The 26,227-nt window shown below is 38.4% G+C and overlaps 1 protein-coding gene across 2 annotated transcripts; it reads right to left on the bottom strand.

The window, feature by feature from the left end:
* Positions 1 to 158: 158 nt before the first annotated feature.
* Positions 159 to 26,227, bottom strand: tlcd4a (TLC domain containing 4a). Of its 2 annotated transcripts, none has more exons than XM_007250391.4 (7): positions 25,904 to 26,227; positions 14,873 to 15,042; positions 11,882 to 11,971; positions 11,662 to 11,720; positions 11,005 to 11,099; positions 4,304 to 4,377; positions 159 to 4,087 (listed from the first exon to the last, which is right to left on the bottom strand). In XM_007250391.4, exons 2-7 carry the CDS (start codon positions 15,025 to 15,027, stop codon positions 3,772 to 3,774), a joined length of 789 nt encoding a protein of 262 aa, XP_007250453.1. In that variant the 5' UTR covers positions 15,028 to 15,042; positions 25,904 to 26,227; the 3' UTR covers positions 159 to 3,771. The 2 variants fall into 2 exon arrangements, with proteins under 2 accessions (XP_007250453.1, XP_022529361.1); XM_022673640.2 differs by lacking the exon at positions 25,904 to 26,227 and adding an exon at positions 25,723 to 25,818.

Here is a 26,227-nt window from a genome sequence, read left to right as displayed (position 1 = left end):
TTGTTATGGCTGATCCATGTATATTGTATTATATATCAGTGGTGGTCGTAAGGTTCTGCATTCAGTTCAAATCCACTGTACCTAAAGCATAGAGTACCTCACAAACCACACAACTTAAAATTGAAAGATATGTCCACTGAAGGCAAACTAGTACTGAATCAATATGAATGTATTGCTTTATTGAGGCAGATGGCATCATGACAGAAAAAATTAAGACAGATGTGAAGATTTAAAAAATAAATACATTTGACGCTCATAAATAAAATTCCTGGTCCTTCTTCATAAATTCCTGATCTGTGAGTGTGTGAACATTAAACCCCATCTACATGCTTTGGTTAATATTTGAAAACTTCTTTTGTGAAATATGAAGAGAAGAGGAGTGAACATGAGAGAAATGTGATCCAGAGGTAGCCGGACACACCCGACACCTGACATGGTGAGGCCATTCACTCTATAGGACTGCAGAACAGCATCATTAGCCAGGTCTACACAGATAAACATGCTTAAAGGTGTTTTTCCATTGAGTTCTTGCACTTCCTTTCAAGCATCCAGAAGTATATAAATGTCCAGAATTTACCAGTAATATTTCCAGAGCATGAAAATAAAGTTACAATCCATTTCTACCATTTTTAAATGACTTAGGGATGTGGGTAACTCTCAGAGTAATTAAAGACTCACTCACGTAAAGTCACCTCAAGAAGAGAGCTGTGTCTGAAACTGTTCCATATCCACCATAATCCCTACACATGAAAATACAGATCACGATATAAAGCAGCACTATTATAGAAAATAGAATTTAACATGGTAGTGAATGATTTTAGACACCTTGCTGCACGTGTGAGCTCACTGCTCGGCCAAACCAAACAATGTGATGGATTATCATCATACTGATAAAATCCATTGTGTGTACACTATAGCTTTGTTCCAAAGCTTGGGCTACATTTCTCGGCTGCTACAGCATAGAACACTGTTACAAATTGAAGGAGCCTTCTTTTAAAGAAGCCTTTTGTTTAAAGAAAATGCAGCCAACGTTTGTTGCAATTTTAAGGATGCAACTGATGAATCCTTTCCCTGTCCCTCGGTTACCTGCAATTACATGTGCATATACAATGCAAGGGAAAAAATAGCTACATGAACATTGATCAAAAAGGGCAGAAAACAATAAGTTCCAGAGTTTTTTCTGGTGATGTCACCACAAAGCCTTGTTAGACTATTCCATACGTGTGACCAATAGGCAACTGAGAGAGTCGTCACATCTCGCCTGCAGCCTAGACTTTTGGAACACAGCTTAAGCAATTATAGTGGATCGTGAAATTTGGCCATGGACTTCAATTGAACTTTAAAACAACTCAACTCTTGCTAAGCTCATTATAAATGAACATGAAGAAATTAAAGTGAAAAGAACATAATTAGATGTCCGTTCTATAATGCTACCAACATGTTGTGTTTCTAATCAGAAGGAAAAGACCAACCTGTGGTAATTTGGTGAGGCTTTAAAATCAAAGTTAAGACTTGCCTTATGCTGGTGTAATATGCAGTTTTCAACAAAACCACAAACAAAACAAACAAAAATAAAAAGGCAATCTTTCAGGGTCAACGTTCGGCCTATGGCAAGTCAGTTACAAAAGCAAGGAACAAAGACATGCAAACATAATGCATTCAAACAGACATGATAATCTTACACGGATGGAAAGTGGTAAAAATCTTAAAGAAACATTTCTAGAAAAGGCATCTGGAACAAAATTCTGCACAACACGTGAAGGCAAAACATTACGGCTGGAATCATCTTGCACGTACCGTAATTAAAAGAATTCAAATTTCTGTGCCTGCCTTTCGCAACAAGGTATAGCAAGGATTCAAGTAGTACATTTGTTTAAAAATAGAAATTCTGGCAATTTTTTTAAAAGAGCAAACAATTCCCGGAAATCTCACATGGTCCTACTCATACATCCACACATAATAAATACTCTTTCCCAATAACGAAACCGACAACAACGTGTAGCATCCTCTACTTCAGTTATCAGTGAAGGCGAGTTGCCTTTAAATGCAAGAGTGCGCATAGTACAAACATTCTATTCTAAAATGTCTTACAAAGTGACACATGATGCAGTTTAAACTGATTGTAATATATGTCCTTCTTGCTTCTGTATATCTGTATACGTCTATGTAGATAAACAAGCACTGTTTATCCGTACATTTCATACATTTCAGTTCAAAAGAATAAATATGCAGGTACATGCTGACCCAGTACTGGACTGGACTGGTTCAAATAAATACGGTATGATGCAGGAAAAAGTTCCCAGTCCCTGCTTTTTTTCTGTGTGTGTGTGTGCGTGTGTGTCTGTGTGTGGGTACAGGACAAATGTACCTATCCCTAAGCGAAACACCCTGGACATCCTGTTTTAACCCCCTTTTCCAAAAGCATTTATGTTCTATATTGACTCGATACACTGTACATAAAATTAATTCAAATGAGTATTTTGAGCATGTCCAATAACATTTCTATCTACAATGCAAACATTCAGAGAACCACACTGCAGCATGCACTTATCGACTGTACAAAGAGGACACAGATGAAGCTGTGTTGTGGAAAGACTTGCAAATGTGAGTTTGTATGTGCATGTTTGTGTGTGTGTGTGTGTGTGTGTGTGTGTGTGAGACTGTGTGGGTTTGTGTAAACTGCTTCCTAATCCCACTCTAAAAACCAAGACCTGTCTTGTAATCATGGCAGAGTGGAGTGAGAACATGTCCGATTCCCTTCCAATTACAATTAACACGTACAAATCAAATCTGAGGTGAAAACATCTTGGCTACTCAACAAACATTGCAGAAATGTCCCTTTTTTTGACGTGGTTTTTCGTTGGCTGCAATAAATCTTCAGTGTGTCCTCCAGCACACCAGCAAAGTGCACTTCTCTTCTTGATCAACTACAATCTCACGTATAAAATACTCTGTGTAAATTTAAAATGTGCGTGCAGGTTCACAGTTAATTGTCCTTAACCTCTTTCGGCACGTACACGGCGTCTGGGGTGGTGTTCAGGCCCGGCCTGTGATCTGAACGAGTCCCGCTGTAGTGCAGTGCAGGTGAGAGGAAAGAGTCTCTCTCAGTCAGTGGACGGAGATTTAACCAAGGTGGGGGCAGTGATTTTGAGGAATAAATCAGAAGCATGTGGCACATGTCGTTTTTGTGTTCTTTTTGTCCCAGAGAGTCTATAGTTTGTTTTTACCAAGGACTAAACAAAGTTTAGATCAAAGCCTCAGGCTTTCCAAAAAATAAAAATATAGAATAAATCAATAAAATCAAAATAAAAGTCCCAATGCTTCAGCTGCTGTGCAGCTCCAACAGCACTGGGTCCCGACCTCTCTGTCTTTACCAGCAGTGCTCAGCTCAATGTGACATCAGTGCTCCTGCTACAGAGAGAAACCTGCTTAAAAAAAAATGTTGGCCATTTACTATATAAGTAAGTATTGCTCTGGGGTCATTCATTCTCCTGTGCGGTCACATGATGTCCAGCTTCATTTCCCTGCTTGGCCTCCAAAGGATAGAGACAGAGACATAGATAGAGAGACAGATAAGAAGAGAAATAGTCCAAATGTCCGGTGGCAGCAGCACGCTTCTGCTGGCTGACTGACTCACAAACTGTCAGCAGGGATAAAAAAAAAAAGAAAAAAGAAATAAATAATCATAAAAAAGAAACATCAGAGTGCACTGAGAAGGAAAGAGACTTCCTAGAATTCCCCCCGCTGCAGAGAGCAAATGTTTCGTCATGCTTAGTCAGTTTTTCCGTTCTCCTGAGTCTGGGCTTTGAGCTGTCGGCTGGACTGCAAGACCTTGTAGCAGCCGCGAGCGATCTTGTGCATCCACATGACGTTCATAATGTCCAAGCAGATGCTGGAGAAGATCCAGGCACTGCGGCCGCCGAAGGGGACCCGGTAGAAGGCCTCCGTGCCAATGACAGAGTACATACGGCTATAGTAAACAGGCATGACGGCGATCCGCACCATGAAAAACACGGCCGCCATCAGGACCCCGTTGGCAAGGTTGGGCCTGGAGGTTCTAGGGTAACCTAACACTTCAAAGAACCAGCTGCAAAACACAGGCAAACACAATGACGTGACAAATAGCACAGGAAAAGCCTTTAAGCTACACAGTTTTGAAAATAAAAAGGTGCAAACTTAATTTATAGAAGTTTTATAAGTAATACGATTAATAAATATACAGTATATTGTGTTAAACTGGTTTAATATTGAGTTATTCATGCTTAAAAAACTATTTCTTAAGCAAAAGCATAATAACACCTACCGCTGGTTTACACATGGGGTGGAAAATTCTGCAAGTAGGCGGAAGTTAGCAAAATAAGGCAACATTCCTTGGCCCTGGAACAGCAAAAGTGAAGAACAAACAGACAATGACAGACAAAATAAAATGACACATCTGCAGATTCCCATCATCAATAGTTCTGAACAGTTCACAACATCCTGAATTCTAAAATCCTGCTTCTACAAAAAAATGAGGAAGGACGTTTTGATAGGATTTAGTCTATATTTAGTTTAGTTTTAATTGTCTGTATTTAAGACCAAACCGTCTAGACTAGACTGCAGTCCTTCAGTTTCTCAGGATACTTTATTATCCTCCTTTTATCCTTTTATTTAATTGACAGGACCCAAAAGAACCACCACAGAGCAGGTATTATTTGGGTGGTGGGTCATTCTCAGAACTGCAGCAACACTGACCGACACTGTGGGGGTAGTGCTGGGTTAGTGTATTTTACACTGGTGGATGAGTGGATCAGACACAGCAGTGCTGCTGGGGTTTTTAAACACCTCAGTGTCACGATGAGTCCTGTGTGCAGCACCCTTTGATTACTGATGAAGGACTAGAGAATGACCAACTCATCTAATACCTCGGACAGTGAGTGGACTCTCCAGCAGCCCTGCTGTGTCTAATCCACTCGTACCAATGGAATAGACACAAGCACAACACCACCATGTCAGTCAGTGTCACCGCAGTGCTGAGTATAATCCACAACCCAAATAATACATGTGGTATCTGTGTTTGTTCTGTTTGGTCCTGAAGATTGAAGAACAGGGTGAAAAGAGGATAATACAGTATTATATATATTTAGACTACACCACAAGCAGTACATATCATCCTTACACACTTGGGACATTCAATGGTGTTACCATCAAACAGCCTTTCAACAGAATGATTGATATTCACACAAAAAAATGAGAGATAAGAAACTAATAGCTCTGCAGGACACACCTGAAGATAGTGTGTTACACACCTCTAGAACAATCCCTGCTGAAGTCTAGGTACTACACTCATTCAATCCCTTATAAAACAATAGTAATGTCCAACTACACCCCTCAGCCATAAGAATAAAACCACCTTTGTCACAATACACCTCTGACCTGTTAAGGCATGGGCTCGCCATGACACAGCCATAACTTACTTTATCTGTTATTATAAGTAATCAATGTAATTCATGTCACGTCAGAAGTTTTAATGTAAAGACCAGTGTGTCTAGGTTAAACTTTTTTTTTTTTGCTAAAATTTACAGCAAGTCTTTCAGTTGGCAGATACTGTACCAACAGTCATACCCACATGTATTGCACAAGAATGCTATTTTAGTACCGCTTGTGTGGCATACTGCTGTTTCCTCACATTCTTTCCTCATACCACAAATGTAGTAAAGTCTGTTCTATTCACTAAAAGGTTTCAAAACACACAGACTGTGTGTCTTGCAACAGCCTACAAATGGAAATTAACATACCTTTTAATGAAAAAATCCCAAAAAGAGAATCACCAGTTAAAGCTTCGAGTTCCACTTTTGGCAAATTTTTATTCAAACACTAATCGAATGTTGCAACAAGAATAATATGTGCCAGAAAAACACAGTTGTGTTGTATTTACAGGAGCCAATTTCTAGTACTTTCTATCAGCCAAGAAAGCGACATGCTGCTGCTGACAGTTTTTAAAAGGTATTGAAATACAACTCAAATATTTATGTTAATTCTAACTGACCAAATGTTTGAATACTGATAACACAAGCCAGCTTAAACATGTGTGTTGCATTTAAATACCTTTTAAAATGTCAGTAGTAGCCCTTTGTTACTTATACAAAGCTAATACGAAGTACTAGAAATGTGCTTGTCACAAGAACGATGTACCACCATATAAATCAGTATAAACTGAAAGACTTTTGCTGTGCTTCCAATTAAATTAAGCAGAGTACAATGATCTTAACTTTAAATAAAACAGAATAACTTCTTTGGCAGGAGGCTTTTGATTAAGAGCAATTAGAAATTTGAGACTAGTTGCTTTCCCGCATTTTCGATCAGCGGTTGGTCATTTTTGGCTACTTATGTGCATGTTCACCTTTTTAATTCTTGGCCAAAAAAATAAAAATCTAAATCTAGCAAATATGAACAGCATACTTACCTCGATGCTAAAAGGAAATGCAGAGGTTAGAATACTTACTGAAGAATAGATACAGACAGAAAATAAGAGTAGAAATAGAAACACACCAGCATATGCATGCTAGTACCCCTAGGCACTGGTAAGTCCATACTGTAACTGGGCTTCATAGCTGCTCAGTGTTCTGCAACAGCACAACAGCAGACAAGACAGGAAGGAGTCCATCTACATTTAAGCCCGGCCCCCTTTTATACTTAAAAATATACCCAAATAACTTTAAGTTCTGGTAGTTTTTGCATGAAGACTTTGTTGGTCAGAAGAAGTGGGACTGCATTATTCAAGAAGTCATGTTAGGTGAGGACAGAGACAGACAGACAGATTCTCAGAAAAAAAGGTGCAGACTGAAAAGCAAAAAACAACAGAAAAGCTGCAACACCAACATTAAAGTTTAGTTGAACATGCACGACTTGATTCAAAAATCACACAACAAACAGATATATCTAAGCTCGAAATGTTTAGGAGCTAACAGGACTCATCTATAGTCCTTTATAGTCCGTGATGCGCCTGGAATTTAACTTGTACTAAGATGAACTACAAAAAAATCAATTTACAAAACTATAAAATGACCAAATATGCTGGAGATGTTCTCATTATATACAAATATTTAACAACATTTGACAATAAAAGCATTGGATACATTGAAATAACTATTTATACAAATGCATTTGAAATAAAATTATGCATTATGCCAATTTGTAATCTATTGGGAACACAAACTCTCATAAATAACACAGAAAACAGTAACAACGGATAACGGTTATGACTTTTCGAACAACAAATCGACTCATACCAACAGGAATGGAACAAAGTCGAGAGACTAGAAGCAGAAAGTCGAGTCCATTTTAATCTCATTCCTCATTTTGGAAAACGTCATGTTCGACTTGGCTGGAGTTGGCAGTCATGAAAGTGTCCAGTGACAGTATGGCCCTACAACAACATTCACTTAGTGTTTCTGGAGGATTTTTTCGTGTTTATTGTTTTGGGGGGGATTTTCAGAATGAATTTGGAGACAGATAGAGATTCACCACATCATAATTCAATCCTTTTTTCTTCGTTTTTACTTGTTTATTTACTTTTATTTATTTAACAGAACTTTTAATCCTCCCTAGGAACAACTGATGAAAAGCAAAACCATTATGCCACAGAGCTGAGCACTCCTTCTGTTAGCACATCCTCATTTTTGATTAATTATTTTTTTCACTAGGCAATTCCTTTCATGCTGTTTACTGCATGTCGGATTAGAATTCGGGACAGCTGTTTAGCATTTTCGATCAGGTGACCTGACAGTTTAGTAACATCAAATGTCAGCTGTTTTTTTTTTTTTTTTTTTTTTTTTAGTAACATCATGCATATTTGGATCCAATTAGGAACGTGGGCAGATAGCAAAACGCAAGGCAGTCAAATTCAAGCTCATACTGTAAGTGCTGATCAAACGGCATCCAAATACAGCCTGGCAGTACGTTCTCTACAGAACGACAAAACAAAAAAGCTGTGAGTCTCTTTTTCAAAAATAGCAAATAAGCAAATAATCTGAGCTTATTTCAGGTTATGCTGCACTACTGTCAGCCCTGCCTGGCAGGATGTGGCCATTAGGTTTTAAAAGAGTTGCAGAAGAAGGTGTGAAAGACAGAGAAAGTGTGTGCAAGAGAGATAGAAAGAAAAACATCAAAAAGAGAAAGGAAAGATTAAAAAAGAGAGAGAGAGAGAGAGAGAGAGAGAGAGCTCAGCTCTGGCACAAAGGAGTGTAAGGTAATCAGAGCATGCAGACAGCAGCCCCTCCACCAGCGGCAGCACTGGAGCTGCGAGCTGGTTCTGCATGCACCCAGCCCCGGCCTGGCCCAGCACAGAGCAGGACCACTTACTGAGGGCGCTGTGAGAGAGAAGCAGGGTGGAGGAAGGGAAGGGGACGGGGGGGAGGGCTTCTGCCATTACCATCAATGAGCATTCCATGCAAAAAATACCATAGTCATCATAGCCATAGTCAGCTAAGAGAACCTGGCCTTCTACAGAGTTACAGACCAACAGAGCCAAAGGTGAACAGCAGTGGCCTCCAGAGTGCTTGGCCTCGCAAAAATCAGCTAAATGTTATAACGCAAGTATGAAAGTAAGTAAAGGTAAATATAAGTAAGCTTTGGAAGCGAAAGCTATTCCCCCTCTATCCTTCATTCCCGATCCTGGAAAGCTGGTGTCCAGCAGTTTGGAAAGTTCCATGCTCAAACACACCTGGATCAACCAAGCAGGGCACAGTTTCCCAAATGCATCCCAACACTAAGATTATGCTAACTGGCAGAGACAGTGAGAGTGTGTCATCTCTATCATTTAAGAATCATCTTTGTATCACTATGTTTTTGGGAAACTCAACCCTGTTGATTGGCAACTTCAGCAGATGTGTTTGAACAGGAAACAGAAAAACACCAAACTGTGCTGGACACCAGCCTTCCAAGACCAGTGTTTAAACATTACAGCTTTTCTTGACCTGCTCTACACTCAGGCAGCATTTAATGCAGCAAGCCTGCAAAGCATAGAAATGTGTTCGTTGAAAAGTGGCTATATGAATCTAAATAAAATAACTTAAACCAAGTTACTATATTAAAGTATTTACTATATTAAAGTATCATAATTCTTTAACTTTAGCCTAACATTTCAGACTAAATCCACGGCCACACTGAACGGGAGTAAACTCTGTCAAGCCAGAAAACTCATTCAAGGAAAGAGCATATGAGAAAGACAAAACAAAATTTGTTTCTGATAGTGAGGAACTGTTCTTTTCTTCAGTAAAGATAAAGTTGATTGTTTCTCACATACTAGCTGATCCTTTACATTTCCTGGCTGTTCAGTTAAAGTTTGGGCACCATATTCAAATCTATTTTCTTTACTTTACTGCTTTACTAAGAGAGGAAAGTAAACTAAATTCTCTACAGAAACACTTTAAAATCTAATAAATGTCTGCACACTTTAGAGCACAATTTGTTGAATTGAATATATAAAAAAATAAGACCATATTTAAATGTGCCATCAATTTTGCACATGCAACAATTGTTTTGTTTGTGTCGCAATACGTTAATTAAATTACCTAATAAAAAGCAATCATGCCTTATAGTGTGCAAAATTTGAACTATTTTTTACTTAATATGTTCCTATAAATAAGTCATATAATAAACACATGTAATTTACTGTGGTTGCCTAAAAGAATTGGATGGAGCACCATCATTCCAGAGAACACAGTTCCACTGCTCAGTGCCTCTAGCCCATGATTAACATTAGGCATGCTTAAAATATTTTCATATTTGTCTTCTCCAGAGAGTCATGTTCTTTTGGCAGTACTTCTCTACAGAGACTAGATAAGCTGTGTGTCTGTGTATTTGCACATCTGTGTCAGCAGTGGGTGCCATATACAAGGTGCTGAATGTGTTCATTTGGACATGTATGTATTTTGGATATGGATATGTTGGATATATTGGATATGTAGTGTATTTTTATCAATCATTTTATTATATTGAATTGTAGGCCCTAATTTTGGAGACCTGCCAACCGAGAACAAATTTTATGAATATAGATTTTATGAGTAAAACTGACAATTTGGAGGACAATCTAGAGTGGATAAAAGTAGTAGATTGCCTGAGGGGTAGCTTGCTGGATAAGTGTCCTTGCTAACCAGCCAGGCCAACAGTGCAAGTGGCTGCAAACACACTCACAACAGACAAACTTTTGATGACATGGTGAAATGCGAGATTAAACATTATGCACAAATGCTGGCAGGTCTGATTTTGGTATATTTTATTTATGCTTAATTTACACTGTGTGTACATAAAGATGTGTGGCAGTAGTATAAGGTATAAATAATTTATATGTTCTATATGAACATATAAATTAACATTTGCTTGTATTTGTACGGCTGAGGACAGGAGTGTGATATTTTAAGGTTTCATATTTGTGGCCTTTGTTAGGCCATGGCCTCTTGTTTTTATCAGTTTGAATCACTATATTCCGAGAACGGATTTGGGGATCAATCCTTCTGTATTTGAACTTTGGAATGTTTTGAAAGAGTGATGACATAATCCATCTACTCAGATCATGTGACTTGGCCACTTTTAACACACAGGCTGAAATTTCGAGAATGTCCATCATTAGGAACATCAGGACCACCCACACACATCGGAGTAACGCTCCTACCCCCACAAAGAAAACAGTGAGGCAGCAGTTCTGTGTGACCGCAATTTCATTCTGAAATCGAGCTGCACTCTCCCCTCTTTCTCACTCTTTGTTAAGAGTAGCAGATCGCTAAGAGATAACAGGCTGATTCTGACGCACTATGCTAAATTAGCGCCGCATTAATAATCAAACACACTCCAGCTGGCAGCGCCTTGAAGTGTTAGCGGAGAACAGAGAGCTTTTAGCAGCAGCTTCCCACCTCTCGCACTTCTCACACCACAGCTTCCCATTGAGCAGCACGGCTGTTCACCCTTGATCGTCTCTTTCCCATCTTGCCTGCACATTCTGCTATTGGACAATAGGGAACTCACCAGTACATAGTAGTAAGCATACAATGCTGCCAGGTGATGAATTACAAAAAACTTGTCCCCTATCGCCCTCCAATAGTAAAATATGAGCAGCAGATCTGAAAAACACAGAGAGAAGAAGAGAGAAGGATGTAAAGGTCAAACAACTCAGCACACAGTCATTCTGTCAAGACCGTCATTTTTACATGAAGTACATCAGAGAGCAGAATCTCACGCACAGCTGCGCCCTGACTCACAAATGCTTACAGAAAACACTCAACCAACCCTGATCTTTGAGATATACACCCCGGGACAGATCACATCGTACATATCTGGCTCTAATATTGAACACATTTTATACTCTTTAGGCATTTTACTTATTCATTTTTTACCTTACCTATATTTTTAGACCTACTAGGTAAAGCATATATTTTAAACCGGAAGCATTTTTATTTTTTTATCAACTATGCATTTTTGTTCTTTTACTTGATAAATTATATGCATAGTCTCTCATGTGTACGCTCTTATGGTCACTTGTTTTTGTAACCACTATTAAAAAAAGGTCTAAAACTATTTGAAAGGAGCAACCAAGATTTGGTTAATTAACATGCTTTCACACTGCGCTGACTATCCCCGTCACTTTCCTGCATCTAATCAGGCAGCATATGAACAAACTCTCACCAGATATGAGGTAGCCTGTTGTTATTCCCACGTTTATCTTCACCAGTGTAGGATCTCCCCTGTAGGGTTAAACACATGAGTAAATGAGTTATTACAATGGCTCTGTTGGGAGAGAGACTGAGAGTACACTGCAGCTACGTCCATTCCTGCAGAGCAGCCTCCTCCCAGCAATCTCTGCATGCACTGTGACAGTCCAGGCCTGACAGCTGAGAGCTCTCACCACACAGGGTCCTGATTGACAGCCTCATCGAAGAAAAGGATGTAGAGGCAGAAGAGTCCGACCAGTATCGCATGGAGTGTGGACACCGTTCTAGGAACATAAATGAAACACAAAGCAAATTAAAAAAACATTTTCATCTATTTCATTCTCATTAGACATTTCAGAGTAATAAAAGCTGATTTCATTGTTGTCACACAGAGCAGTTGTATCCCCATTTTTGCTGTTGTATCACGTTTTGACATACATTGAATTTGGATGTATAAATCTGGCTTGTGTTCTTTTCATTGTGTCCAATTTCATGATGAATGAACTAATAGAAATGTATCACAATTTTTGGAATATAATCTTTCATTGTGAACATTTATATTTATAATAATAAGTCTATACTGGCCTTTATATTTTTAAATTAAAGCAGCATTTTTTTGTTTTAAACTTAAAAATTTGTTTAAAAAAATACACCAAATAAATGGCATTAATGTGCTTCTAAACCATCCCAGCAAAGCCAAATATATTTATTCTAAAATCATGCTGTCTTGTAGGTTTCCTCTGGCCATTAAAGATTATGTTGGATACTTGAGCAACTGCAGCACTGCTAATGGCACTGATACAAGAAATACTGCGAACACAGGGGTATTAGAACAGCAACCACAATTGTCATCTGCTCATTCACTCATCATAATATAAAAAAATAAATAAAAATAAAAATACAGATTTAGACAGAAGAGAGCTGGCCCTTCTTAAAATCACCAGATTCCCCTGCACCACAATGCATGTTTAAAAAGAAAATCCACATGCTCAATGCACCTACTTATTGGCTGTCGCTTTAAGTTTTTGCACAACAGCAACTTTATTTACACAGTGGTCACGTCCCTAGGACTCTTGCCCTGTATTACAGTTTACAATCCGACCAGCCAGGTGAGATTTCTGCTCTGTTTTTTGTACACACTGCCCTGATTTTCTCATCCGTCTCCCACAGACATCTACAGTTGTCTCTCTTTCTCTTTCAAAAGTACACACACACACACGCGCACACGCGCACACACACACACACACACACACACACACACACACACACACACACACACACACACACACACACACACACACACACACACACACACACACAAACACACACACACACACGTCATTTTGAGTGGCAGTCTACAGCCTGCTCTCTCTGTGTAATCTGGACGTCTTGAGACAGCTGGGAGAAAGAGCATTGCTCAGTCGTATTACCACATTTGGCAGGATAGCACTTAAAGCACCAGAAAGACGACAGCCTCCGTTCAATATTTTGACAACTTTGATCTGTCGTAACAGCATGAATTAGAATTGCAATTACACAAGGTGCAGACAGTTAAAGCATGTGATAAAAGCACGTTCCTGGCACATCACTATCAGACGACAGACAGAATGAAGGTTTCAAAATGGTTTCTACACCACTGCACACTTGTTTTTAGCACAAACCATGTAAACAGCTTGTGACAATAGCCTTAACTCACTGTAAAAGCCACAAAAAAGCTCATTCTAAAATAGTAGTACGAAGACGCAGGTTCTAACATAATGAAACATTGAAATGTGCATTACTGTTCACTACACTAATGTAACAATTATTCTGTTAACTACTGCTGAATAATTTCTTGACCCAGTGACACATAGTCTGGATTCTCTCTGCCAGAATATTTGGGTAGAATGTTAAGGGCTTATCCACAGCAGTGGCTGATGAGATGACAAATGGACAAACACATATAATAGGACGAAAAAAAGCACAAAAAAGTAAAAATCTAATGTGACTTTGGGTGTATATTTGATATTTATAATAAATTGCTCATCTTACAGTGCATTATATCAACACAAGAGTAATCATTTTCACAGTAGCAATCTGATGAAATTATTCAGATTCCTGTATGTTACAATTTATTAGGGAGGCACCAAAATTATATATATTTTTGGGGCCAAATTTGGTTTCACCAAACAAAATTAGCCATTTATTCAAAAGCTGAATGCAGAACACATAATCTAAATTTTTTAGGGTTTACATTAATCTCATCACTTTTTACTACTCCAAAAATTAGATGACGTTAAAGTATTTTCGTCTTTCTTTCCACTAATAGTTTTGGTTGACAAATATTCTCTCCATTCCTACATTTAATACAAACAACTTCATGTGTGGAGAATAGTGTTGTTAATAAAGAGAGCATTTTCCCATAATGATTTGCAGCTTTGCAATAAATTATTTTCATAATCCAAACTCCCAATCTTTTAACTGATTGAAAATACTGTAGGTAATGAGTAGACTAAATGCTGGACCAGTCTGGAAGGTTGGTTTCACAGCTTAATAGAAAGGGGTGATTCTTGACAACACTGTAAATCCTACCCTGGATATTTTAGCAGGTGGTTCGCCAAGACCAGGCTTGGGAGTCATTGGTTCCCACTGTGCAAAAGGACACTGGGCCAGATCCGTTTTGAATTGTGCCGGATCCGGGCCAGATCACTTTTGCTATCTGGGTTTAATATATATATATTTTTGTAACTAAGAGTAAGGTTTTTATGGGTTTAAATGTATGAGTTACTACACAGACAAAGTATGTTTAAAACACCACTTTCCATCACTTAAGCAACTTAAGTACATCTAGCATGATAATCTAGACCTGGGTTCTAAAAAAGTTTCCCTTAATATTTAGGAAACTGTCCCAAGATGTTTGGTTTGGAGATTTAACAGACAATTTAACAGTGTTTCATCAATGCAGTCTTGATTCACAGTCTTCATTATTTAAATTAGAGTAATGTATCCACTTGCAAATAATATGTGGGTGGCTCTATTTGTGTTACCAGCTATTGGTGCAAATTAGCATGTGGCTTTAAACTCAAGTCATTTTCATACCCTGGCACTAGGAACCATTAAATTCAAAACTTGACATTCAAGTATAAACAGAAAAACGGAGACAGACCAGACAGAGTTAGAACATCACACATGACCGAGTGTCTTACCTGGAGTTCCACTCAATCTGCTGTTTGTGGCCGAGTTTCAGAAAGCCAGGGCTGATCCTGGACGACACCCAGGGACTCACAGTGTGAAAGAGCCACTGGAAGAAGAAGAAACTCACCACAGCGATGAGCAGGATTAGCTGGGTGAAGGTGTCCATGGCCACCCGAGCCCACTGATGGAGAGAGCAGAGCAGAGGAGAGAGAGAAAGAGGGAAAATGAGAGAGAAGTGAGGAGAGACTCCATGTAGTGATGTAAACAGACGTACAAGCAACTTGTGCCCCATTTCTAACCACACTGGGGGCTCTTCCCAAAGACATGAAAACGAGAACAGTAAATGTTTAATAGGCTTAACCTTTGGATTGTACAACTCCGACAGTAGCGAAAAAAATAGGCCATGACATTTAGCCTCAGGTTCCAGAGTGAGTACACTCAAGCAGATACCATTCAAACACCAAAGGAGAAATGTTCAGTTCTGTACACAGCACAAACAGCTCTGACATGCCGTGATGCTTCACATTATTTAAAGCACTGTTCTGATTTGTGCCACAGATAACTACTGCCAAGAATGACACAAGATATGCTGTAGGCATCTGGACAACTGCTTAAATCCTTGGAAATATATAAGTAGACATCCAGCACAGCTCAGCACAGCACAGGACACCATGCTCTTACACCATGTGTGCTGCAAGTACATTCAAATAAAATGTATCCTTCAAAAGAGTCAAAGTGAACGGATACTGTATTCCAATGAAGAGGCAGTCTGTCCAGTTAATGTGTTCAGCTACTCTGAAATTTCAAAGACAAATTATGAACCCGATTTCAACAGATCCACTGGTCATTCCTCCCTGTCTCCTGAGAGACTCCAATTTATCATTGGTGATAAAATGAGGTCATCCCACAGAGGCCAATGGAGCACGAGATCAGTGATCCACACATGATATGATTTCAGAAATAGAGGGAAAAAGGTACCAGCAACATTTAATGCAAATGTAATATAAAATATTGTGCCTTTATTGTCATTAAACTTGCAAAGTACAATAACAATCTTTTCTGTGCATGTGTCTTAGCTTACCAAGCCAGGGTCAGATATGCTACAGCACGTCGGAGCAGAGAGAGTTAATGGCCTTGCTTAAGGGCCTTGTAATCAATAGCCCACCCCTGTAACAATGAGCCACCACTGCTACTTTTGCATTTTACACAATAAAAAATACTAATCTCCACACGTGTTGAAAAGACACAGTTATGGTAAAAAAAATGTTTAAGTGATGGTGCACTACTGCACTAAAATAGTTGTCTGGTTATGTCTGCACAATGCTAATCTGGTAGATTTAGTCCCAGTTCCAACATATTACAACATATCAAACAATTAATACATGTTTTTGTATCAGCATGTACACATATGTATGTGAATAATAATCAAATATTGGCACCGGGCCAGATCAGTGTTTATACTATTCATTTTTTAGTTTGAAATAGTACGAATAGTATAAAAATTGATAGATTACTTTATATTAGGGATGTAACCGTACACAAAATTCACAGTTCAGTTCGAGTTAGATACAAGCAAATTACCGTTTGTTCCATCTAGTGCCATGTATTCTCCCCTGGGGTAGTTCATTTAGCCTGCTGGGGTAGTTAATTTATTCTGATAATTAGGCAGTAAACATAAGTATGTTCAAAGTTTCCAAACACACACACACACGCACTAAAACATTGTCCAATCCACCATGATTTCCTGAGTCAAAAAAAGTGTCTGGATGGCATGTACGCTTGCTAAGTTACGATATTTACCATAACAACAAGTACTGTGTATTTGAGTGATGCACCGATATAGGAATTCTGGGCTGATATTGATATCAAATATTACACCTGTACGTATGTTCTGATGTCAATATGCACATTTATAACTTAAAGAGAGACTAGACACCTATTATAACTTTAGAAACAAGTGTAACAGTTTTATGCCGTTCATTTTAGCTTTCAACCAACTGTATGCAAACTATAATATATATGAAAGGTTTCTCCTGAGAAACTAGTTTTCTGGTCAATGTTGGCCAATTGTAGTAGAGTGCCCAGTGTCTCTTGGTCCTTTTCCAGTATACAATAAATATTACAGCAAGTATCGCCTTATCCCAATGTTTCTTTAAAAAAACAGATACCAGAACACTAGAATGTTACTCTTGTACCGTCTGGTATGAAAAACACTCAGTACATCCCTACACCCCTTCACTCAAATGCTACTTTAGTTGCTATTAGCTTAAAGCTTCAGGCAATGTGAAATCTGGTTCTGCATTCTGATCATCATTACTGGTACTTTTTTTTTTGCCACAAGAATGCTTCATCTGCAACTTACTTCTGACACTCATTACTCGCATACTTCAGAAACTAAATCTCACTGTTACTAAAAACAAAAAAGAAAATCGAATCTGTTTTGGAATTGCAATATGATACAAATATATAAATCACACACAGTTACTGTTACAAAAAAAAGAACTAAATGCCAAAACCACTGAAAAAGCTATGCTTGTCTTTAGTCTATTACAATAAATTTGCTGGAATAATATTATATCCAAGAAATAATAGAGAAAAGTTGTTGTCTTTTTAGGATAAATTGTATTTCACACATATAATGATAATATAACAGCCTAATAATGCAATTAACTTTTCAATAATTTGAAAAACAAAAACACTGACAAACAAAACAAATACAACTTAAAAACAGGAGTTTTCGTTTTCTCGAGTTCAGTCAAAATGATGTAGGTCATGGCTACATACTGTACAATAAGTAAGATAATTATCGTGACCGGTCTAGCTTGTCTGATGAAAGGAGGTGTAGGAGAATGAATAAGTGCTCTCACTTGTCTGACTGTAAGTCAGTGACAGCTTTCACTAGGCCGACGCATGTCCTTGGCAATAGGGCAGCCCTTTTTGTTGGACACTGTTTCCGCCATATGGCTTTATTAATTAAAAGCTAGCCTTCAACATTCCATCATTTATGAACAGAGGCACTGATAATTACATTGGTCCACACAAGGTTAAGTACAGCACTGTATATGGTCCCTTACCTTTAATAATGAGAATGATTAAGCTGGTGTGTAAAGCTGCTCTGTAGGCTAAATGCTTGGGCAAGCATTAATTGCCCTGCGTCTTTAGAAAGTTGCAGCAGAACTGACATACACTGGCTTAACCTGTTACCTTGTCTGATTAAAGTATAACTGAACATCAACACAGCACCACTAGGATCTGATTATATCAGGAGACAACCATGAACTAGACTACAAACAATGGTCTCTGTAAACTGATATGACATTTATTTATAATTATTTATAGTCCTCCCTTCATTCCTCTGTAATAGAGAGCTTAAGTTATTAAAATTCTTATACAATTTTTCTTGTTCCAAACTGCTGAAACGTTTAAGGTGGAAAAGGGAACAGCTAGCTAGCTACCAAGACAGATTAGGCTTGTTATAAAAAAAACAGCTGTAGTACATAGACCTGCACAATATATAGTTTAGCATAGTCATTGCAATGTGTACATATGAAGTTTTAATATCATATAAAATTAATCTAAAATGAAACTTTTTGACTACTTAAGAGGAAAGAAAACTTAACACTCTTGACATTTTACATGATGATTATACAGTATATCTGCCCAGTATTATTTATTTTACTGATATCTGATTACTTTATCATGACCTATTGCATCACTAACTTCTGGCACTTTCTGGTCAATATGTCAGCAAATATTGTTTTGAAATATTGGCCAAATCGGTAAAGGTAAAATGGGATAGGCCCCAAGTACTCCAATTTCTTTACACTATAGGTGAATTAGCTATGCCATTTCTCCAAGATGCGAATGCCTGTGCCCAATAACACTAAATAGGCTCTGGGCCCACCACAAACCGGACCAGGAAGAAGCAAGAAAAGATAGGCCGATGGGATGCTGGGGACAAATCATCTAACCCCCTGGCACGATACTTTTTCCAAACCAATTACACAACTGCTGGAAAATCTCAAGCTTCAAGCTGAGTGTCTGTCTCTGCGATGTGATTGCAATTAGCTGAAAGCATACATTTCAGCAGTCAAAGAACAATCAACATGAGCATCTGTGATTCATCACAACAGGAACAGAACTGTCTGAGGGAATAACAGATGTGAACGCTGAACTTATACCAGTCCTTTACTGAACAGGTCTGTACACTAACAATCCTACAAACATTTTTAGGTTGCTTATGGACTCTGATGATCATACTAATGTCAGAGGCTAAATGACAACATTACATCTTAAACTGTACCAATCAACTTTTATTTTATGAAATACAAATCACTAGGACCACAACTGTGTCCAACACATTGCATTTTGTACATATAAATAGAAGCCAGCAGTTATTATTGGAGCTATTCAAGTAAAAAGAGGAAGAGGAAGGTCAGAAACAAGATGATATACTGAATAAGTAATTAAGAAGCCTAAAGACCCAAATAGAAAATTAAAGGTGTCCTAGAAAGGAAAGCCATAATTTCCGTGGCATAGTTAAATAATACGATCTTGGTAGACGGTAGTGACCTCAGAATCAAATTTTAGATACTGCTGGTTTTACTCCTTTTTTAATCTAGTGTAAAATACCAAAACACCACAAATGTCAGTTTTTTCCCCCTCATATCTAAGAGAACAGTGAAACTGTCCTGTAAAAATAAATACAGGGTTATTGTTATGGTGCTAAAACCTATGCTACGCTACTGCACAGTGTCATAAAGGAGCCAATAAACAAATTGAGAGCTCATTTATGATTAGGATTATTTAGGATCTTCCAAGCCCTCTGTAAATGTAAAATCATCACCTTGTATTCTGGGACCAAAAAGAAATCTGGGGTTTTAATGTTCATCTACATTTGAATCAGGGCATTTTTTGACCCATATAAAGTCCCATATTAATGACAAATAATATCTATTGAAATATATTGACATCTTGACAAGATTAAATGCAGATTTAGAAGTCAGATATATTTAATTGCTACAGTACATCAAATTAAACAGGATTAATGATACATGCAGAAGGTCATATCCAGTATGTACTCAGAAAAGCCTATTTATTCAAATCACAATTATGATTATGAAACAAAATCAAATTGCCCTGCTATATGTCTAACTGTTTGTGGACACCCATTCATTCAGCTACTTTAAACTGCACCACGTACTATAAGGTACTATAGGGTGCTATATGCAAAACTAGTAAGGAACAGATGTCATGATGTTTTATTTCTAATTTGGCAGGTCTCGCTGCTGAGTGGTGGTGAGGGGGGGTTAAGTTAAGTAAAGCTAAGCTAAGTAAACAAAACTGTAATTCCTAAAAAAAAAAATATATATATTCTTTAAAAGGGAAACAAGCAATGGATGTTAATCTACACAAATTTCTGTTTATTTGGGTGAGTTAAGCGCTTCCGTTTATTTACAGTAAGCTTTGATTTGCAGATTTCCACTAAGGTTAGCCGCAGTTAGTGGCTAATGCAGCCTGACAGCCCTAGACTGAGAAAACCCTAAGTGTTCTGGTGAGCAAGGGCGATATTAACTAGCGGTTTGTCCCACGTAGCTTGTTTTAACATGGTAAGCGTGTAGACTACAGGACAAAAATACTCAACTCTGAGCAGCGAAAGAGCTAGCACTGCTGCTTTTTTAAATCAGGACAAACTCCTTTTTTTAATTGATATCAGAAAAAAGAATAATTGATGAGCAGAAGTCCCAATACTTGTGTCCATATAGTGCATCTTCCAAGGGACTTGCTTTGAAGTCCTCAGCCCTTACATACATACACTCTTCCAACTGACCTAGTTCATAAACCTATGCTTCACAACCACATGCAGCTAATGGAAAACATTAAGAGTGTTTTTACCTAAGGCTATAAGGGCTCAAAAGACAGAGCGGAAACTGCACAGTGCACAAAGGCCTGCTATTGGAGCAAACATTGGCAATATGACACCTAAAGTTGTAGTTATGTTATCACATAACAACAGGTCTGATATTATTAAACTCATAACAAAACAAAAGCATGACTAGTTAGGGCATGTTATTGCTGATTTGGTTAAACCTATAATTATAGTGTTTATATAGGCCCAGACATGGCTGAACTGAGCTTCAGTACACAGGAAGACCGTAAAGTCATGCTGTGTTTTCAGTATGACGCTGAACTGAACATGTCACAGCACTGCAGTGTGTGCAGTCAGTACATGCTACAGCAATCTGTCGCACCAGGAGATCTGCACAGACTTTGATGTGACTTCGCTGGTGTATAGTGGGTGGGCCGGCCAAACTGGCCTTGCTGCATGCCTCTCACTTCTCACAGGTTTGACAGGCAGTCTGTTAGACAGCCCTGTCTCTACGCCTGCATGTGTGTTGCTGCATGGTACAGGAAGTTAATCACACTTTCCCCGTTCCCACCCCCACATGCTACAGCATGTTAAAGGTTGTTCTGTTGTGAAAAAGCTACGCACACGTTTACAAGTTTTTACTACAGAGCCAAAGGCTGTATAAAATAAAAATGTGGACATAAGATTTCAACAATATGCTCCATTTTAAAATATGGTTGTTTAATCAGCATTATGAAACTACAGAAGCACAGACGCACACAAACCCACCTGTCTAACCTTCTAACACTTAGGCCTAGCTGGCAGGCTAAAGTACACAGTTCAGTGTATTTAAAGTTGCCCCTTATATAGAAAGCATACAAGACTGCCAGTTGTCAAGGGCAACCCCCCACGGAGGTCAAATAGCAACATATGGAGGTGTACATATGGTATACTCTGCTGTGCTGCCGGCCAGAAAAACGTGATTTACAACCAGCCAGGCAATCAGGACTCAAGTTAAAGTAACCTCTGAACTGTAAATTTTATCACACCACTGTACCTTAAGCACACAGGCTGACGTGAGAGAACACGCATGAGCAAACATTAGCTGAAATCAGTGTCAGATACCAGCATTTCTGAGCCCAGAGGCCTTGAATCACAATGTCTAAATGACTACGATTCTAATGAGCACGGCCCTCGTTTTTATCTTTAAATTCCTACCTAGATTTTAGATTGGAATCTGGGCCTAAGCATGACATGATGTCTAGCATCAAACGAATTGAACACAAACAGGCTGTGACACAAGGCGGCCTGAGCAAATATGGTGTCGGATTCAGTTATTATGACTGAATGTCACTGAATGAAATTGTCAGAGAAAACAGAACTGAGATCATTGGAAGCACAGACACGGCCTCCCACCACAGTGTCAGATAAAAAAAATATTTAATCTAGATGCTGCATTCAAACAAACTGCATTTTGTCTAAACATATACAATCACAGCTTTAACTAGTAACTATATAATCAGCCCTGCAAATACTAACTTCACAGAAGAGTTAACTAGTTGCTAGTTTAGCCAGGTCTTTAGCAAAATATTTATGGTCAAGAAGAATTATATCCATATCATAATGCCTATATAACAAAATAATGGTGTTTTTTTAGTCCCACTATTTACATTTGGTGCACCACACTGTTGGGGTCCAGCCTACAGTTAACTGCAATGTATTTCAATGCTTTGCTATGCTTTAGACCATTTGGAACTATTTTTTTTACCTTGATGTGAATGACAATTCACATTAGCATGTTTTAGCCTAACTGCTTTAGCCAGCACTACACACTTTACCTATCCATCCAATATGTGATGCCTGGAAAACTGGATGCATGTGGACCACTGAGTATAAATGCAAACACTTGAAATTTACAACAACTTAAAATGTCTTACTAGTGGTTGTGCTATATTACCTAGCCAGAGGCTAACAATAAGTGTCCACTTCCCATTCTACACCAGTGCATCCTATTCATTTCGATGGAGAGCGCATCCACTTTCATTGACAGTTTATTGCATTGAAAGCAGTCTTCCTCATAGTTCAACTTGATAAAAATGAGTATGGCCAACACGCTGTGGATGGACAATTAGCGAAGAGTAGGCTGGCATGTACAAACATCACACAATAAACTTTGTTTGATACCTTTCAAATAGGTTAGAGAAGCTGATAACAGCAGCATTTGGATTTCCTTTAACTATAGTTTAGAAAGAGATTCCTTAAAAAATGGAAGCATGCTGTCTAAAGATGCCAGTGCTAAACTTAGCTGTTTCCTTAATAACTAATGACACACTCTAATCATTTTAGAAGTTAATTTATAAAATGTAATACATATTTGTCCTTTATTAATAATAATAATAATAAATATAGCCGCAAGCGGCAATCATCGGGTTCAAGCACCAACTTGCACAATGGTGCCTACTGGAGCATTGAATGGTGATGTGTAAGAAGGTCTAATATGATTGGAGATGCCCTGTCACATTTAGAAATTATCAAGTTTTTCACCTGTTATTAATTCAGCCTGCCAAAATGTCTGCTGAATGCTGATTGGCTGATGGTGTTCAGCCATGTTGATTGATTAAGTTGCCCTTTGAACATCCTTTAGAGGCTGTATGATAGATTCTGCATGCAAAGTTTCAACTTGCTAGGTTGCACGGTTGCTGAGAAACAGTGCTCCAAATTTACCTCTTGAAGTGAATGGGGCATATATCCGGAAGGACTAATTTGCATATGGCGGCCATATTGTTTACATATTTCAACTTTTTCTTAATGAATATTGAAGCGCATGCTCTCACGAGTGTTTTGATACCAAACATGCCAGGATTGGTCAACATTCCTAGGACTAGTTTGCAAAAGTAGGTTTTGCATATTATGCAAATTAGCAAAAAATCTATATAGACGGAAGTGCATGGTCCAAATTGGAAAGTTGTTGGTATTGACCCAAGGAATCCATCAAAAAAAGAATTTTGAATGTAGGTCTTATGGTTTTTGAGTTATTGAGAAAATTGTGAAAAACTGAATTTCCTTGTTTATAGCGCCACCACTTGACCAATCGGTGCCATTTTTGTTGTCCACCGAGATGCACTGATCCTACATCTACCTACCAAGTTTCATTTCTCTATGACTTACGGTTTAGGCTGCACAACTGTTTTTTCAGGAGAAAAAGAATAATAATAATAAGAAGAAGAAGAAGAAGAAGAAGAAGAAGAAGAAAAATCTTAGCAAAAACAATAGGGTTCTACGCACCTTCGGTGCTTGAACCCTAATAATGTCAAACCATAGCTAATAATCTTCCTGGAGGTGTTAAATATACTAAAAAACACTCAACAGTGATATATTATCTTCGTTAAATATGCTCTTTAGGCCTGCATTTCTTGTTGCACTCAACACTGCTGACAAGAGATGCCAGTGCAAGAACTTTTATATGTCAGTACAGAAAATGTACCACATACTGGTTCTTTATGCATGAACCATAAGCATTTGAGGATACACCCGACACTATAACGAAAATGTGCTCTTCATTAATGTTACCAACATATTTGACACGTTTTTCACTGCTGTCAAAAGATGCCAGTGCTTGCATATTTATTTTTTCAATATTGCTTATAGTGATTACAACATTGCATGTTTTTCTCACGTCCTGATCATTTTTGGAGTTATTATAGAAAACGTAATACATATTGGTACTTTAACCTTCTAAGACCCAAACTCTTGCATGCGTTTTTTTATTTCTCTTTGCTATTTGGGCAAATTGGCACTTGATTAGTGTAAAAACGAAGAATGATCTTTTTATATGACGCAGTTTCTGAGAAAAATATGTCCACATGTGAGGACTTTACTTTTATATTTCGCCAGAACACAATGAAGTCACAGTTAGTAGTGATGTGCAAAAAAAAAAATTGTGCCTGAAAACAACAGCATTTTTTGCCTGAGTGCAAAACAAAAGTAGAAAAAACAACTGTGCCTCTTTAAGCAATATGGCTCATTTGAAGTGATGCTTCAACACAAAGACTTAACAAAGTAAAAAACATAAACCTTTACTGTTTATTTAAATTTCTAGACAAAATTAAAACTGTAAAGTTTTAAATTCTTCGGCTACTACTAGGTGACAGTATAATGGCCGCATAAGAGGACTCCAGGCTCTTATAGAGCAAAATTTAGTGTTGTTGTCTAGATAAGCCAATAGGCCACTAGAAAGTTAAGCATTACCCATAAACTTTCTAGAATACCATGAGATTATCGCGATATTTAATTTGTTCAGGCGAGGCTGCATGCTCCTCCAATGACAGCCAGTCAAAAGTCAACACTTCATCATTTGGAAGTTTCTGGAGTTGTGTGAGTCTAATAAGCAATAATAATGAGTCAGACATAACTAATGATCTTCCTCAAGTCGAAAATGTGCTCTATTTAGCACTGCTGTCCAGCGATGCCAAACGTAGCATGTTTTATAAGTATCTAATGACACGTCCTGATCATTTCAAAAGCTGGTATAGAAAATGTAACACATATTGGTACTTTAAGCATTAACTATGCACATCCCAGAATACCGTAAGAGAGTATTGCAATATTTAATTTGTTTAATATCGCCAAGCACTGAAAACGCCAATGGTTAAACACTACATGTTGTTCTTACGCCCTGATCATTTTAGGAGCTAGTATAGAACATATAATTCATATTAGTACTTTAAGCATTAACCATACGCATTCCAAAATACCATTAATATATTATTGCGATATTTAATTTGTTCAATATCGCACAGAAATTAAAAGGCTACAGAGCGAGGCTGCATGCTCCTCCAATCACAGCCAGTGAACAGTAAACACTTCATCATTTGGAAGTTTCTGGAGTTGTGTGAGTCTAATGTAAGACCAGCAGCAATAATAATGAATCACAACATAACTAATGATCTTCCTCGAGGCGTTAAATATAATAAAAACACTGGATAAGGGAAATGTACTGCATGTTAACATTACCAACGTGTTGAGGGTCCTTTAGGCCAGCAGCTGTTGTCGCATTTCCCACAGCATGTAAAGAAAGCTTTAGCGCGATATAAAGACGTAGGTACTAAACATGTCACTGGCTGTAAAAAAAATGTCAGCCATATAAACTAAACAGCCATAACAGCCGCTCACACGAACACGGGGCTTAACTCACCTCTCGTCAATCATCAACCGAGCGGGTGGGTGAGTGAGTTAGCTCCGCCGCTGTGCTCGTTAGCTAGTTGGGCATGATGATGATGGATGAAAACATCGCGGGCTGCTGAAGAGTGTGCACGGCCGGTGCATCTAGCGCCTCCTCCTCCTCCATCCACACCGCGGAGCACACGCCGTCACCCGACCGCCGCGGTCCGGGGGCCCCGACACGGCTATGCAGAGCGCGGTGGAGCGGTGAGTTAGCAGGCGGGCGGTCGAGCGGCGGGCAGGCGGGCGCTAGCGGGATGCTGCAGCAGCAGCAGCGACAGGGCTGGAGGAGGTTACT

This window comes from Astyanax mexicanus, chromosome 6 (genome assembly GCF_023375975.1).
Source record: "Astyanax mexicanus isolate ESR-SI-001 chromosome 6, AstMex3_surface, whole genome shotgun sequence".
In the NCBI taxonomy this organism is placed as follows: domain Eukaryota; kingdom Metazoa; phylum Chordata; class Actinopteri; order Characiformes; family Acestrorhamphidae; genus Astyanax; species Astyanax mexicanus.
This window is presented reverse-complemented; position numbering and strand designations above follow the sequence as displayed.

What these genes read in the sequence shown, in the direction of transcription:
- tlcd4a (XM_007250391.4), bottom strand. Translation starts at nt 15,027, where the DNA reads ATGGACACCTTCACCCAGCTAATCCTGCTCATCGCTGTGGTGAGTTTC. An exon ending in GTCAATCAGGACCCTGTGTG is followed by an intron (nt 11,721 to 11,881) that starts GTGAGAGCTCTC and finishes TTAACCCTACAG; the next exon opens with GGGAGATCCTACACTGGTGA. An exon ending in AACAGGCTACCTCATATCTG is followed by an intron (nt 11,100 to 11,661) that starts GTGAGAGTTTGT and finishes TGTGTTTTTCAG; the next exon opens with ATCTGCTGCTCATATTTTAC.